This window comes from Zalophus californianus, chromosome 1, assembly GCF_009762305.2.
Source record: "Zalophus californianus isolate mZalCal1 chromosome 1, mZalCal1.pri.v2, whole genome shotgun sequence".
Lineage (NCBI taxonomy): Eukaryota > Metazoa > Chordata > Mammalia > Carnivora > Otariidae > Zalophus > Zalophus californianus.
In genome coordinates this window covers 146,903,073-146,917,008 of record NC_045595.1, presented here as the reverse complement: position 1 = coordinate 146,917,008, position 13,936 = coordinate 146,903,073, and the positions used below count along the sequence as shown (strand labels likewise).

Sequence of the window (13,936 nt, the reverse complement as noted above, 5' to 3'; positions counted from 1 at the left end):
TCACAAAGCTACTGAATATTCTTTAAAAAGATTTCTCCAAATTTTCTTTTTTATATAGAAATGTCTTAGTTTTGAGGTGCCTAGGTGGCTCACTTGGTTAAGCACCCAACTCTTGATTTTGGCTTAGGTCATGATCTCAGGGTCATGAGCCTGAGCCCCATGTTGGGCTCTGTGCTCAGCGGGGAGCCTGCTTTAGATTCTCTCCTTCTCCCTCTGCCTGCATCCCCCGACCCTGCTTGCACACACGTGCTCTCTCTCAAATAAATCTTAAAAAAAAAAAAGAAATGTCTTAGTTTTTATCATAAAAGTAATCCACACTTAGTGTAAAAAAAAAAATGCTAATACAGGAATACACAAAATAAAAAAAGTTTCACGAATTCTTTCTTTTCCCTAACTCCACTATCCAGACACAATCCATATTAATAGATGGTGCATATTCTGCCAGACCTTAGCTAGGCACTTACATATACACATATGCACATGCCTCAAGCGATTCTACATCTCATCTTACTTAACTATATACCACGGACATACTAATATACATTAATCTTTTCTACAGTGTTTAAGAACTGTACAGAATTCCACTGTATTCAGCAACTTTCTTTTGCTTTGTAATGTGACCTTGGTGAAACTCCTGACTACTCAAGTCTCAAAAAGGAACAAGGCTAACAATGTGCGGATGTTTTCATACCAGTTCCTGAACAACTAAAGGAAAATTGGTGCTGTGTTTACTAACAGAATTCTTATACTGCTTTTAAAGGTGACAGGAAAATAACCAAAAGTGGCTATGTCCAAAAGACACCTATTCCAGGAAAATGATTCATTTTTTAAAATCGGACAGAAAAAGTATACTAATTTCTTCTTAATTAAATAGGACTATATACCAGAGAATTCTGTGTGGCTCTGTAGGAGATACCATAAGAACAGAAGACAAAGTGGTGATATTAAGAATTTATACAACCTTCCTAAGAAGATAAGCAGATGTGTAAAGAATTACAGAATAAAAATGGCAACATATTGCCTAGTGACAGGGCTACATACACTCAATCTGTATTTTGCATCCAATCTTCAAGCTGAAAAAAGTAGAAAGAACAACATACAAACAGACCTGAGGTCAGAGACTGATGAGTTTTATCAATATTATGTTTCAAGAACAGAACTTGTCTTAAATGTCTATGTCTAGCACTCTGCAACACAGAGGATTACAATGAGACCTCATCCAATACCTGGGGGATGAATTCATTTAAAAATCACCTTACTGTCTTTACTTTCTGGCAACATATGAAGAGAGTGGTGACCAGCCACAGGGCTGCATCTGGAACACTTATTATACTTACCGCAATGCTTCTGCATAAAACAGATATTCCTTTAACTGATCTGCATAATGTTCTTCATCTTCTAAAATATCATCAATAGAAGATGCATACCTGTTTAAAAAACATTGCACACAAACTTTTATCACAATACAAAGTATTAATGATCAAAAAGAAGTGCTATTTGTTACCCATCAATAACAAAAGTAAGTACACAAAGTGAGAATAAGGATTCAGAAACACTTATGGCAATTTTTAATTACCAGGAAAATTTTACTGAATTTTACCAAAATGTTTCAATCAGCAATGGCTTGGAAATAAAAAACAAACAAAAAAAGGTCCTTCTTAGAGGTAGCTTTTTTTTTTTTTTAAAGATTTTATTTATTTATTTTACAGGGAGAGACACAGCGAGAGAGGGAACGCAAGCATGGGAGTGGGAGAGGGAGAGGCAGGCTTCCCGCTGAGCAGGGAGCCCGATGCGGGGCTCGATCCCAGGACCCCGGGATCACGACCTGAGTCAAAGGCAGACGCTCAACGACTGAGCCACCCAGGTGCCCCTTCTTAGAGGTAGCTTAAGAAGCACTGTAAGACTGTAATATATTTTGTTCAAAGATATTTTATGAAAGGGCTACAAAATCTGTAGAAAAAATAAGAGTTTAGTATAATTGGTGCTCAAGTGTTCCTGGCAACGACTACATACAGTAATGCCTAAAAGCTACAAAAGGAAAAACAGTAAATAAGATTACAAAAAACTTTAGAAGCCTTACTTTATACTAATTCTCAAAAGCACCTGCGCTTTGATCCGGACAAGCCCCTCATTGTCATGTCATTCTCCTTTCTGGACCTCAGTCCTTCCTTGTACAGAAATGTGACAGCTCTCCACACTGCTTCTCCAAATCCTACAAACACATATCTCAGCACCTCTAGGAAATCTTCCCAGACTACTTTAGTCCTTAGTCATCACTCTACTTTTGATCTTTTTTTTTAAGATTTTATTTATTCGAGAGAGAGAGGGAGAGAGTGCATGAGCAGGGGGAGGGGCAGAGGGAGAAGCAGATTCCCTGCTGAGCAGGGAGGACATGGGGCTCAATCCTAGGACCCCGAGATTATGACCTGAGCCAAAGTCAGCCACTTAACCGACTGAGCTACTACCCAGGCGCCCCCACTTCTAATCTTTTATGAACAATTCACAACTTACATTTTATCAAATGTCTCATGTGTTGGTTTTATTTCTTCAACCACATCATAAATTCTGTAAGGACATGGGTTATGTCCTGTACTATTTCTGTATGGTTTAATAGGCATCCTTTTTTCAAATTAATTCTGACTTCTTAGCACGGGAAAAAAAGAAAAATATATTCTATGTCTCCAGACCTGCTTTATGTAGGCAAGTAAACAAAAGTACTGAAGCTGTAAAAATAGATAAATAAACCTACATTAAGATTCACTGAAAAGGTACGTGCTTATAGGATTTATAAAACAGGCCAAGTCCATATTCTGTAATTACAAACTCACATTTGCACAGAATTTCTTCTATGTGACTGAAAAAAGTCTTGAGAATCACTGTTAAGAGTAGGAAAAACTGCCTTTAATTCATAAATCTATAATTCTGAAAGAGTTAATGTTAAGGAAACAAAAAAGGGGAGCCATACGCGGGGCGCCTGGGTGGCTCAGTCGTTAAACGTCTGCCTTCAGCTCAGGTCATGATCCCAGGGTCCTGGGATCGAGCCCCGCATCGGGCTCCCTGCTCGGCGGGAAGCCTGCTTCTCCCTCTCCCACTCCCCCTGCTTGTGTTCCCGCTCTCTCTGTGTCTCTCTGTCAAATAAATAAAAAAAATCTTTTAAAAAAGAAAAAAAAGAGGAACCACAGGGCTAGTGGCCTAAAGACAGAAAACAGTGAACAGATAAAAGGCACATCCTTGGAAAATATAAGTGGTAACGATTTTTAGGTATCAGTACTGAAATTAATTTTATTTAATGCTTTAAATAAATCAACTGAAGGGATAATCTTAAATTCCTGAAAATGCTACATCAACAGAATACAGGAAAACGGCTTAGGGTTAAGCAAATTGGTTGAAAAGTAGCCAGTTAGCTTGAAAGTGGCCCAAAGAAATATTTAGATAAAATAAATATTTTTTGTCTTTTTATTACTGAGTTGTAAGAGTTCTTTATATATTGTGGTTGGAAACGTTTACTCCCAGTCAGTGGCTTGCCTCTTATTTTAATGGTGTCTTGTTGGGGGGGGGGGGTGGTAAATAAACATAACATAAAATTTACCTTTTAATAATTTTTAAGTGTACAGTTAAGTGGCATTAAGTACATTCACAGTGTTGTGCAACCATTAACCACTATCCATCACCAGACTGTCTTCATCTTCTCTAACACTAACTCCCCACGTTCCTCCCCACCTCCAACAGTATCTTGATAAGCAAAATGTTTAATTTTGATAAAGAACAATTTACCATTTAAACATTTTTTTCCTTTCATGTTCTCTTTAAGAAATCTTTGCTAATTTGAAGGTTGCAACGATATTCTCATGTGTTTTCTACTAAAAGCTGTAATTTTAGCTTTTATACTTATGTATATGATCCAAATTGCATTAGTTTTTATGTAAGGTATGAGAAATAGCTCAAGGTTAATTTTTTTCCTTGTAGGTAACCAGTTATTCCAGAACCATTTCTTGAGATGTACTATTTAAATGCTGGTCTATATCAGGGCTTTATTCTGTTCCACTGATCTGTTTACCATTATGTCAATACCTATCTTGATAACTATATCTTTATAGTAAGTCTTGAAATTAGGTAATATATTCCAGGTTTGTTCTTTCTCAAGACTGTTTTGGCCTCTCTAGGTCCTTTGAATTTCCATATAAGTTTTAGAATTAGTATACCAATTTCTATTAAAAAGTTATCAGAATTTTGATTGGGACTGCAGTTTGGGAGGAACGGACATATTAACACTACTGAGTCTTCCAATCCACGAGCACATACATTTATTCTCCCCATTTATTTAGGTCTTCAAGATTTTCTCTCAGTATATAAAGTCTTCAGTGTAGAAGTATTTCACATCTTTCATTAAGTTAATCTGTAATATTTTGTTTTGATGCTATTATAAAAAGTATTGGTTTTTGATTTTTATCTTCCAATTGTTGCTAGTATATAAAAACACTTTATTTTTTATATATTGATCTTATATTCTGCATCCTCATTAAATTCAGCTATTAGTTCTGTAATATTTTTGGCTGATTCTTTATGATTTTCCATGTAAAAGATCCTGTTAACTACAGAAAAAGGTAGTTTTAATTCTTCCTAAGAGTGATGCCTCTTATTTGATTTTCTTGCCTGACTAGGGCTTCTAGTACAATGTTTACTAGAAGTGGTAATAGCATACAACCTTGCCTTACTGCTTGATCTTAGGGAAAGGCATCAATACTTCACTATTAAGTACAATATTATCTATAAGTTTTCAGTATTTCAGTATTAGGTACAATACTAGTTTTAAGTTTTAAATTGAAGAAATTTCTTTTAATCCTAGTTTGATGAGAATTTTTACTTTGAGTGCATGTTGAAAGGTTTTTCTACATGTACCGAAATTAACATGCAGGTTTTCTTCTTTCTTCTAATATATGAATTGGACTGATTGATCTTTTCAATGTTTTAAATTAACCTTCATTCCTGAAATAAACTTGTGTAAGTCAGATCTGGATCCAGAGTGTATAATATAAAAGCCAGCAAACTTGATAAAAACAGAAGAATCACTAACATTTCACCACTAGACTTCACCCTGGGTTTTACCTTAACTGCTCTAGGTACTTACACGTCCATATGGTGACCAGCACTCTGCAGTCCGTCCCCCATTTCTTTCTCTATGGCACTCCACTCACTAGGGAGAGAAGGATAAAAGCAAACACACCATGAATTAGATATGGATTTTTTTTTAAAGATTTTATTTATTTGACGAAGAGAGACACAGCGAGAGAAGGAACACAAGCAGGGGGAGTGGGAGAGGAAGAAGCAGGCTTCCCGCTGAGCAGGGAGCCCAGCTCGATCCCAGGACCCCAGGATCATGACCTGAGCCGAAGGCAGACGCTTAACGACTGAGCCACCCAGGTGCCCCCAGATATGGAATATTTTGAAATGGGGTATTTTATAAGGTTTTCTTTCTAGCTATCTTTTAAACAATGTAGTATCTGTATTTGGATTTATTTTCTGTGACTCAAATATGCTGCTTTCCCCTTAAGTTTAACAACTAAATGCAAGTGAAAGCTTTAAATTGTTAGTTCAAAAGTTGCTACCTGCCGCTGCTAAGTGCAAAGTAAGTATCACACAAAACAGCTTCTGCTTATAGACAGCTTCCTCAGCTAGGCTGCTATTTAAGTCAATTGTAGAGCTCTAGGAACTATGGACGCTAGCCCTGCTCTTGATCTACTTATTCAGAATCTCAGAGGTAGAGCCGAGATATGGGTACTTTCTAAAGCTCCATGGATGATTCTGATGAACACATTTAAGCTAACAAAAAAAGAAAACTGTACAGAAACATTAGGTACACAGTAAAGCTTCAATAATTGCACTAGTTGATGAGAAAGTCTATAGAACCGCAGATCACTGTTTTGTCATTTCTTTTTTTTAAAAAAGATTTATTTTATTTTATTTTATTATTTTTAAGTAATCTCTATACCAAACATGGGGCTTGAACTCAGAACCCGAGATCAAGAGTCACATAATCTGGGCGCCTGGGTGGCTCAGTTGGTTAAGCAACTGCCTTCGGCTCAGGTCATGATCCTGGAGTCCCGGGATCGAGTCCCGCATCGGGCTCCCTCCTCAGCAAGGAGCCTGCTTCTCCCTCCGACCCTCCCCGCCCATGTACTCTCTCTCTCTCATTCTCTCTCTCTCAAAATAAATAAATAAATCTTAAAAAAAAAAAAGAGTCACATAATCTACTGACTGAGCCAGCCAGGCGCCCTTTGTTGTCATTTCTACAAAATGCTTCTCATGGAAATTCCTTTTTATGGGAGTTAATTATGTATATTATAGTAAACTGAAAAAATAAATCTGCAATCCCAAATACCAAGAGATGACATTATTAGATATATTTCCTTCCAGTCTTTTTATTTACTCATTTTAACGTGGCTGAGATCATGTGGTATATGCAATTTTGTATCATGCTTTTTTCCAGTGTTTTCCCGTGTTATTAAAACAATTTATTTCAAGCATTGTTTCATATGGCAACTCAGTTTTTTTTAAACCATTTTCCTGGCCATTCAGGTTATTTGTAATTTTTCTCCTATGTAAAGAATGCATAAGCCTCTTCAACTGCACCATATCATAAAAGAAAAAATTTTAAAACACTATTATTTTGTTAATATGTAGTTCTTATACATATTTTTATGTTGTTGAAATACCAGATTATATGCTTATAGTATTAGAAGGAAGAAAATCTCACATGATTTTTAATATTATCAAAGCAAAACAAACATATAAATCACCTATGCAACACTATGGTTATGATTAAGTAACAAAACAGGTAAGGCTCCCTCTAATAATTTTCCTTCCTTATATGTTTTTAACTACTCTCAAGATAGTAATAGCAAATTAACCTTTTTTTTTTTTTACTAAAGCCACATTTATAATGCCTACAGGACAATTCTGCTTTTACATACCTCTGTCACCTCATATTCAATATATTCAAAGCCCTGTTCTTCACATGAAAAAGGAATCTAAGTGGGGTGCCTGGGTGGCTCAGTCGTTAAGCGTCTGCCTTCGGCTCAGGTCATAATCCCAGGGTCCTGGGATCGAGGCCCGCATCAGGCTCCCTGCTCTTCAGGAGGCCTGCTTCTCCCTCTCCCACTCCCCCTGCTTGTGTTCCCTCTCTCGCTGTGTCTCTCTCTGTCAAATAAGTAAATAAAATCTTAAAAAAAAAAAAAGAAAAAGGAACCTAAGGGTTTTGGCAGATGACAAATATAACTAGCCAAAAATGAAATGCAGCGATCACAGTTAATGTAACTGTAGGTCATGTTACCAGAATTAACGCCACGGGGCATCTGGGTGGCTCAGTCAGTTAAGCATCTGACTCTTGATTTTGGCTCAGGTCATGATCTCAGGGTTGTGAGACTGAGCCTTGTGTGGGACTCCATGCTGGGCATGAAGCCTGCTTAAGATTCTCTCTCTTCCTTTTCCTCTGCCTCTCTCCTTGCCCCAGCCTCTCTTCCCCTCTCTCTAAGAAAAAAAAAAAAAAAGAATTAATGGATAGTCCAGATCAACTGTCTATTGGATATCCCAAAAGTACTTCATCCATCTCATTAATCTTTGAGCACCTTACTATGTGCCACCAACTCAAGGCCAACATAACCAAATTTAATTCCTTTGCTTACCAAACAAGACTAAAAACTAGTTCAAGGAAGGGAGGACTCACACTTTATCACCTATGTATGCCTATTAAGCAGTTTAGGGCCTGATAAATACATGGTATTTATAACCTGCAGGTAAAATGAAAAAATGAACCAATAAGTGAATTAATAAATGTGAGGAGGGAAACATGTACTGGATTCTATGTACCAGCACAAGACCTCAAGGTACATATAGTCTTAGCCTTCTGCTACTCAAACTGTGGTCTACCAACAGCATCACCTAGAATTTCATTAGAAATGCAGGATCACAGGGACGCCTGGATGGCTCAGTCGGTTGCCTGCCTTTGGCTCAGGTAATGATGCCAGGGTCCTGGGATCAAGTTCCACATCAGGCTCCCTGCTCAGTGGGGAGCCTGCTTCTCCCTCTGCCTGTGCTCCACCCTCTGCCTGAGCTCCACCTGCTTGTGCTCTCTCTCTCTGACAAATAAATAAATAAAATCTTAGAAAGAAAGAAAGAAATGCAGGATCACAGAACCCATTCCAGATCTACTGTATCAAAATATTCATTTTACATACCTCTGTCACCTCAAATTCAATATATATAGTTCTCCAGGAGATCTGTACGCCCATTAAAGTTTAAGAAGCACTACTAAACAAAAGGTTCTAACCTGGGGTCCAAGGATATGTCTAGGATTGGAAATAGAAAATGCTAACCAGTTTACAGGGGAGAGTAGGAACCATTAACATACAAGGAACTATTAAAGGGTAGCTGACTTAACATCAACATTGTTAAGAGAAATAATTGAATCTCAAAGTACTTAATGGGTGGGTAATTGTCACAGATGAACCAGATCAAAAAGGGTCTTGGATCTTTTGTAGAATCTGATGAAAACTATGGACCTTTTCCCTAAGGAGGAAAAAAAATCACAAACAAAATTTGGCATGTAATCTCAGAAACTTCAGACAACCTGAAGTCCCTCTATGAACTCCAGGGGCACCTAGCTGCTTCAGTCAGTAGAGCATGTAACTCTTGATCTCAGGGTTCTAAGTCTGAGCCCCACATTGGGTGTACAGATTATTTAATATTTTTAAGGGGTGGCTCAGTCAGTTAAGCACCCAACTCGTGATATCAGCTCAGGTCTTGATCTCAGGGTCGTGAGTTCAAGCCCCATATTGGGCCCTACTTAACAACACACAAACAAAAAAACAAAGGATGAAAGCAGCTTTGTATTTCTTCCCTTCTCAAATTTCAAACCAAAAATAAAAACAAAGTAAGCTTTTTTCCAATTAAGTGACACTCATCTTGAATTTTTTCATTAATCTTATAGGTCAGCAGTACTCAAAAGATAAAAAAACACTCCCCCACCAACTGGCACTACTCAGCGATCCTCACTAACATTCCTAATTAATACCCTTAACAGTGCCTCTCAAACTGGGATACTTCATAATAGATATTTGAAGCCATATGATAAACACGGCACAATTCTTCTGAAGGATGACTTTTACTTTTACATTTGAGGGGGAAAAAAGTTTTATATATATATTTAAACAACCGTAGATGTTTTACGGAATAAAATGCAAATTTTGCATGTACATCAAGAACTCAAGCTTTCAGAGAGACTGCACTTGCCCCAGCGCCTTCCAGCCAATCCCTGGTGGAGCTGCTAAGGGGAAGTAAAGGCGGGTGCCCTGTAACTTGTGCCACCAAGTTCAAGACTTCTCTGCATTTGAGACAGACTGCCCTATATCACTCCCCTCAAGCTTCCTAACCAAAGAAATCACCTGACTTGTTCTCAGCAGAAACACTTGCTTCATTGAGACAGAGACTAACGTTGCCTCCTACAATTTACCACTCCTCTGCTTTAAGACAGCTCTGTATCTTCTCAGTCTTCTCTCCCATCCACCCTTTCATCCCTGCTCCCCTACACAAAACAAAACAGACCCTGTTTCTCCCCTTCAAGAATAACCTCAGGGACTTCCTTAAAAGTCTAACCAGTAACTTGCTGTCTTCCCGTTCTTAATACTTTCTTCTCATTCCTAGACTACTGCAATAACATCATACCACTCAAACCAAACTACTCTCCAAATTACCACCAAAGATTTACTTACCCGTTTCCCCTTTTCATCAGACTCAATTCCCCTACAAGTGTAACTCCAACTTCTTGAAGTGTTCCCTTCACTTGCTTGACATTGCACAGTCCTAGTTCTTCACCAATTTTCTAATATCTCCCTCACTGGTTCTTTTTCTTTGCCTGATCCCCCTTTTTAAAGATTTTTTAAAAATAATTTTTACACCCAATGTGGGGCTCAAACTCACAACCCCGAGATCAAGAGTTGCACGTTCTACCAACTGAATCAGCCAGGCGCCCCTCTGCCTGATCCTTGAACACAGAGGTATTTCCCAAGGTTTGGCCCTGAGTTTCTCACAGACTTACTCTAACCTTTTGACAGTATCACCTAACCCTACATTTTCAAAAATCACTCTATTAGGATTCATCCTTTATACACAACTCATATTCTCACCAGCCTCTTAAACTGCTGATCCAAATTTCCAATTGCTTAACAGAAATCTTTGATTCAAATGCAATCTATCCAAAACAGAAACCTTTCACTCATCCCTCAAACCTGCTATTTCTCCTACATTGTCTACCACAATCTTTCTAGTCATTCAACTGCTTACAAGTTAAATCTTGGTAACCTAGCACCTACCACGGCAGCAGAAGTTCAGCAAATGTATCTACTAGCAACCACTCTGGTTCAGGTTCTTCATCACCTACTAAAATTACCTCAACCACCTCTCGTTTCCCTGGCTCACTTTTCACAAAATATTTTAGGGACACCTGGGTGGCTCAGTCGGTTAAGTGTCTGCCTTCGGCTCAGGTCATGATCCCAGGCCCTGGGATTGAGTCCCACATCGGGCTCTCTGCTCCGCAGGGAGCCTGCTTCTCCCTCTGCCTCTGTCTCTCATGTATAAATAAATAAAATCTTTTAAAAAAATATTTTAGATGTAAAATGGTTCTCTATTAATTTATTGAGTTGGCAAAAAGACCAAACTGTAGAATATTTCATCACAAGAAATTAATGCAAATAATTTTCTTAAAATTTGATTCAACCAAGTGACCTTTTATCTGCATGTTTCTCAAACAAGTCCATTTACTTACTATAATAAATGTGCTACCTTCAGGAGTGTCTGATTTATGTTAATTTTTTTTTAAGATTTTATTTATTTGACAGAGAGAGAGCAGGAGACCACAGGCAGGGGGAGCAGCAGTGGGACAGGGAGAAGCAGGCTCCCCGTTGAGCAGGGAGCCTGATGTGGGGCTCGATCCCAGGACCCTGGGATCATGACCTGAGCCAAAGGCGGTTGCTTAACCGACTGAGCCACCCACGTGCCCCTTAAGGTTTTATTTTTAAGTAATCTCTACACCAAATACAGGGCTTGAACTTACAGACCAAAGATCAAGAACCACATGCTCTACCGACTAAGCCAGCCAGGCACCCCTGTGTTAATTTTCAAATGAGGATATTCCCAAACTTAACTGGAGTTCAACTCTGGAAATGTTTTAAAAGTCAGGGCTGACGCATGTGAATAAATCTAAATGCAACTGTAAATGAGTCAAACATAACGAAACAGACTTCAGAAAGGTGCTTACTATTTGCCTTTATTCCCATACTATTCCTTCATGTTTAGCCATATACTCCTGTTTATATTCTTACAATGTCAATATACTTCTCTTCATTAAAAAATGTCTCTTCAACAAATGTGTTGGGAAAACTGGACAGACCACTGTCTTTCACCATACACAAAAATAAACTCAAAATGAATTAGGGGCACCTGAGTGGCTCAGTTGATTAAGTGGCTGCCTTCGGCTCAGGTCATGATCCCAGGGTCCTGGGATCGAGTCCCGCATCTGGCTCCCTGCTCGGCAGAGAGCCTGCTTCTCCTTCCCCCTCTGCCTGCTGCTCTGCCTACTTGTGCTCTCTATCTCCCTGTCAAATAAATAAATAAAATCTTTTTAAAAAAATGGATTAAAGACCTAAATGTGAGACCTGAAACCATAAAAATCCTTGAAGAGAGCACCAGCAGTAATCTCTGATATTGCCATGGCAACATTTTTTCTATATGTTTCCGGAGGCAAGGAAATAAAAGCAAAAATAAACTATTGGGACTACATCACAATAAAAAGTTTCTGCACAGCAAAGGAAACAATCAGCAAAACTAAAGGCAACCTTCAGAATAGGAGAAGATATTACAAATGACATATCCGATAAAGGGTTAGTATCTAAAATAAAGAACTGATACAACTCAATACACAAAAAATAAATAATCCAATTTAAAAATGGGCAGAAAACATGAATAGATATTTCTCCAAAGAAGACATACAGATGGCCGGCAGACACATGAAAAGATGTTCAACAACACTCATCATCAGAGGAACACAAATCAAAACTAAAATGAGATATCATCTGACACGAGTCCAAATGGCTAAAATCAAAAACACAAGAAACAGCAAGTGTTAGCGGAGAATGTGGAGAAAGCAAAACCCTCTGGCACTGTTGGTGGGAATACAAACTGGTACAGCCACTCTGGAAAACTATGGAGGTTCCTCAAAAAATTAAAAATAGAAATACCCTATGATCCAGCAGTCATACTACTTGAGTATTTACCCCCCAAAAATACAAAAACACTAATTCAAAGGGATACATGCACCCCCATGTACTGAAACATTATTTACAATAGCAAAACTATGGAAGCAGCCCAAGTGTATGTCAACTGAAGAATGGTTAAAGAAGATGTGGTATACGTATATAACGGAGTATTATTTGGCCATAAAAAAGAATGAAATCTTGCCATTTGCAACAACATGGATAGAGCTACAGAGTACAATGCTAAATAAGTCAGTCAAAGAAAGACAAATACCATATGCTCTCACTCACATGTGGAATTTAAGAAACAAAACAAATGAGCAAAAGAAAAAAAAAAAAAGACAAGAGACAAACCAAGAAACAGACTCTTAACTATAGAGAACAAACTGATGGTTACCAGAGGGGAGGTGGGTGGCGGGATGAGTTAAATAGATGATGGGGATTAAAGAGCACATTTATCATGATGAAAAAAATAATAAAAAATGTCATATAATCCTGGTATCATCCCAACCCGCATTTAGTTTCAATGTATTGATCAACCAAAGTCTTATGGATAATATGCTATTCTCACAAGTTAATTAAATATATTTGGCTCCATATCTTACATCTGACATTCAAATAAATTTCAGATGAATCAAAAATTTATAAAACCACAAAAATATAGAAGGAATGAGAAGTATTTTTTATACTCCATAGTGAATAAAACGTCATTAAGATATACACAAAAGTCAGAGGCTATTGTTTTTGAAAGGAGAAAAATTAATCGTTTATATGTAACTGAGTTTAATAAATAGAATATTTCTGTGTATCAAAAGCCACCATACAAAAAGTCAAAATACATAACAAAAGTGGAAAAAAAATTGCAAATCATTTCGCAAAGCCCTAATTCTCCCAAAAGATAAAGAACTCCTGTATATCAATCAAGAAACCAATCAACCCACCTCTTCTCCCTCTCCCTCCCCCTCTTTCTCCTTCCCCCACTCACGCACTCTCTCAAAAATTTGTTTTAAAAAAAGAAACTAATCAGCCCAATAGAAAAAAAAGGGGCAACAGATATGTACAGACAGATTATGAAACAGGAAAAAAAAAAGTCTGTTAATTGTAAGAAAAAAAGTTGGACTTCATTCATAATTAAAGAAATGCATATTACAACTACAGTGAGAAACCATTCCTCATCATCAGTCTGGTAAAGACAAAAGCTTACTAACATATTGTTGAATAATGGTGTAAGAAAACAGATACTAGTACTTTGCTGGTGAGAGGTTAATAGCTTCTATGTAGGGCAATTTGGCAATATCTACCAAAACTACAAATGCAATTATCCTTAAGAGTCAGTAACAACACTTGGAGAACCTGTAGAATTTTTTCCTACAAACATACTCATACACATGTGAAATGACATGAACAAGAATATTTATTGCAGCAGTGAGTGAAATAACAGAAGACTAGAAATCATTAACAAGAAGAAATTGGTTAAATAAACTATGATCCTCCTCCTCCTTGATAAAACTCAATACAGTCATTTAATGATAACAATCTATCTTGGAGAGCAGTTCTTAAGTAAAAAAAAAAGCAAGGTAAAACAAGGCAACATAGCAATGTATACAACATGCTCCCTTTTCATGTTCAAA

The 13,936-nt window shown here is 37.6% G+C and overlaps 1 protein-coding gene across 3 annotated transcripts in view; it reads right to left on the bottom strand.

The window, feature by feature from the left end:
* SNX4 (sorting nexin 4) overlaps nt 1-13,936 on the bottom strand; it is a 69,594-nt gene that overhangs the window by 10,701 nt on the left and 44,957 nt on the right. For all 3 annotated transcript variants that reach the window (XM_027585753.1, XM_027585752.2, XM_027585754.2), the window contains exons 9-10: nt 5,129-5,194; nt 1,338-1,427 (exon numbers count right to left, since the gene is read on the bottom strand). In XM_027585753.1, coding sequence (XP_027441554.1) covers nt 1,338-1,427; nt 5,129-5,194 — 156 coding nt within the window. The remainder of the gene's footprint in view (nt 1-1,337; nt 1,428-5,128; nt 5,195-13,936) is intronic.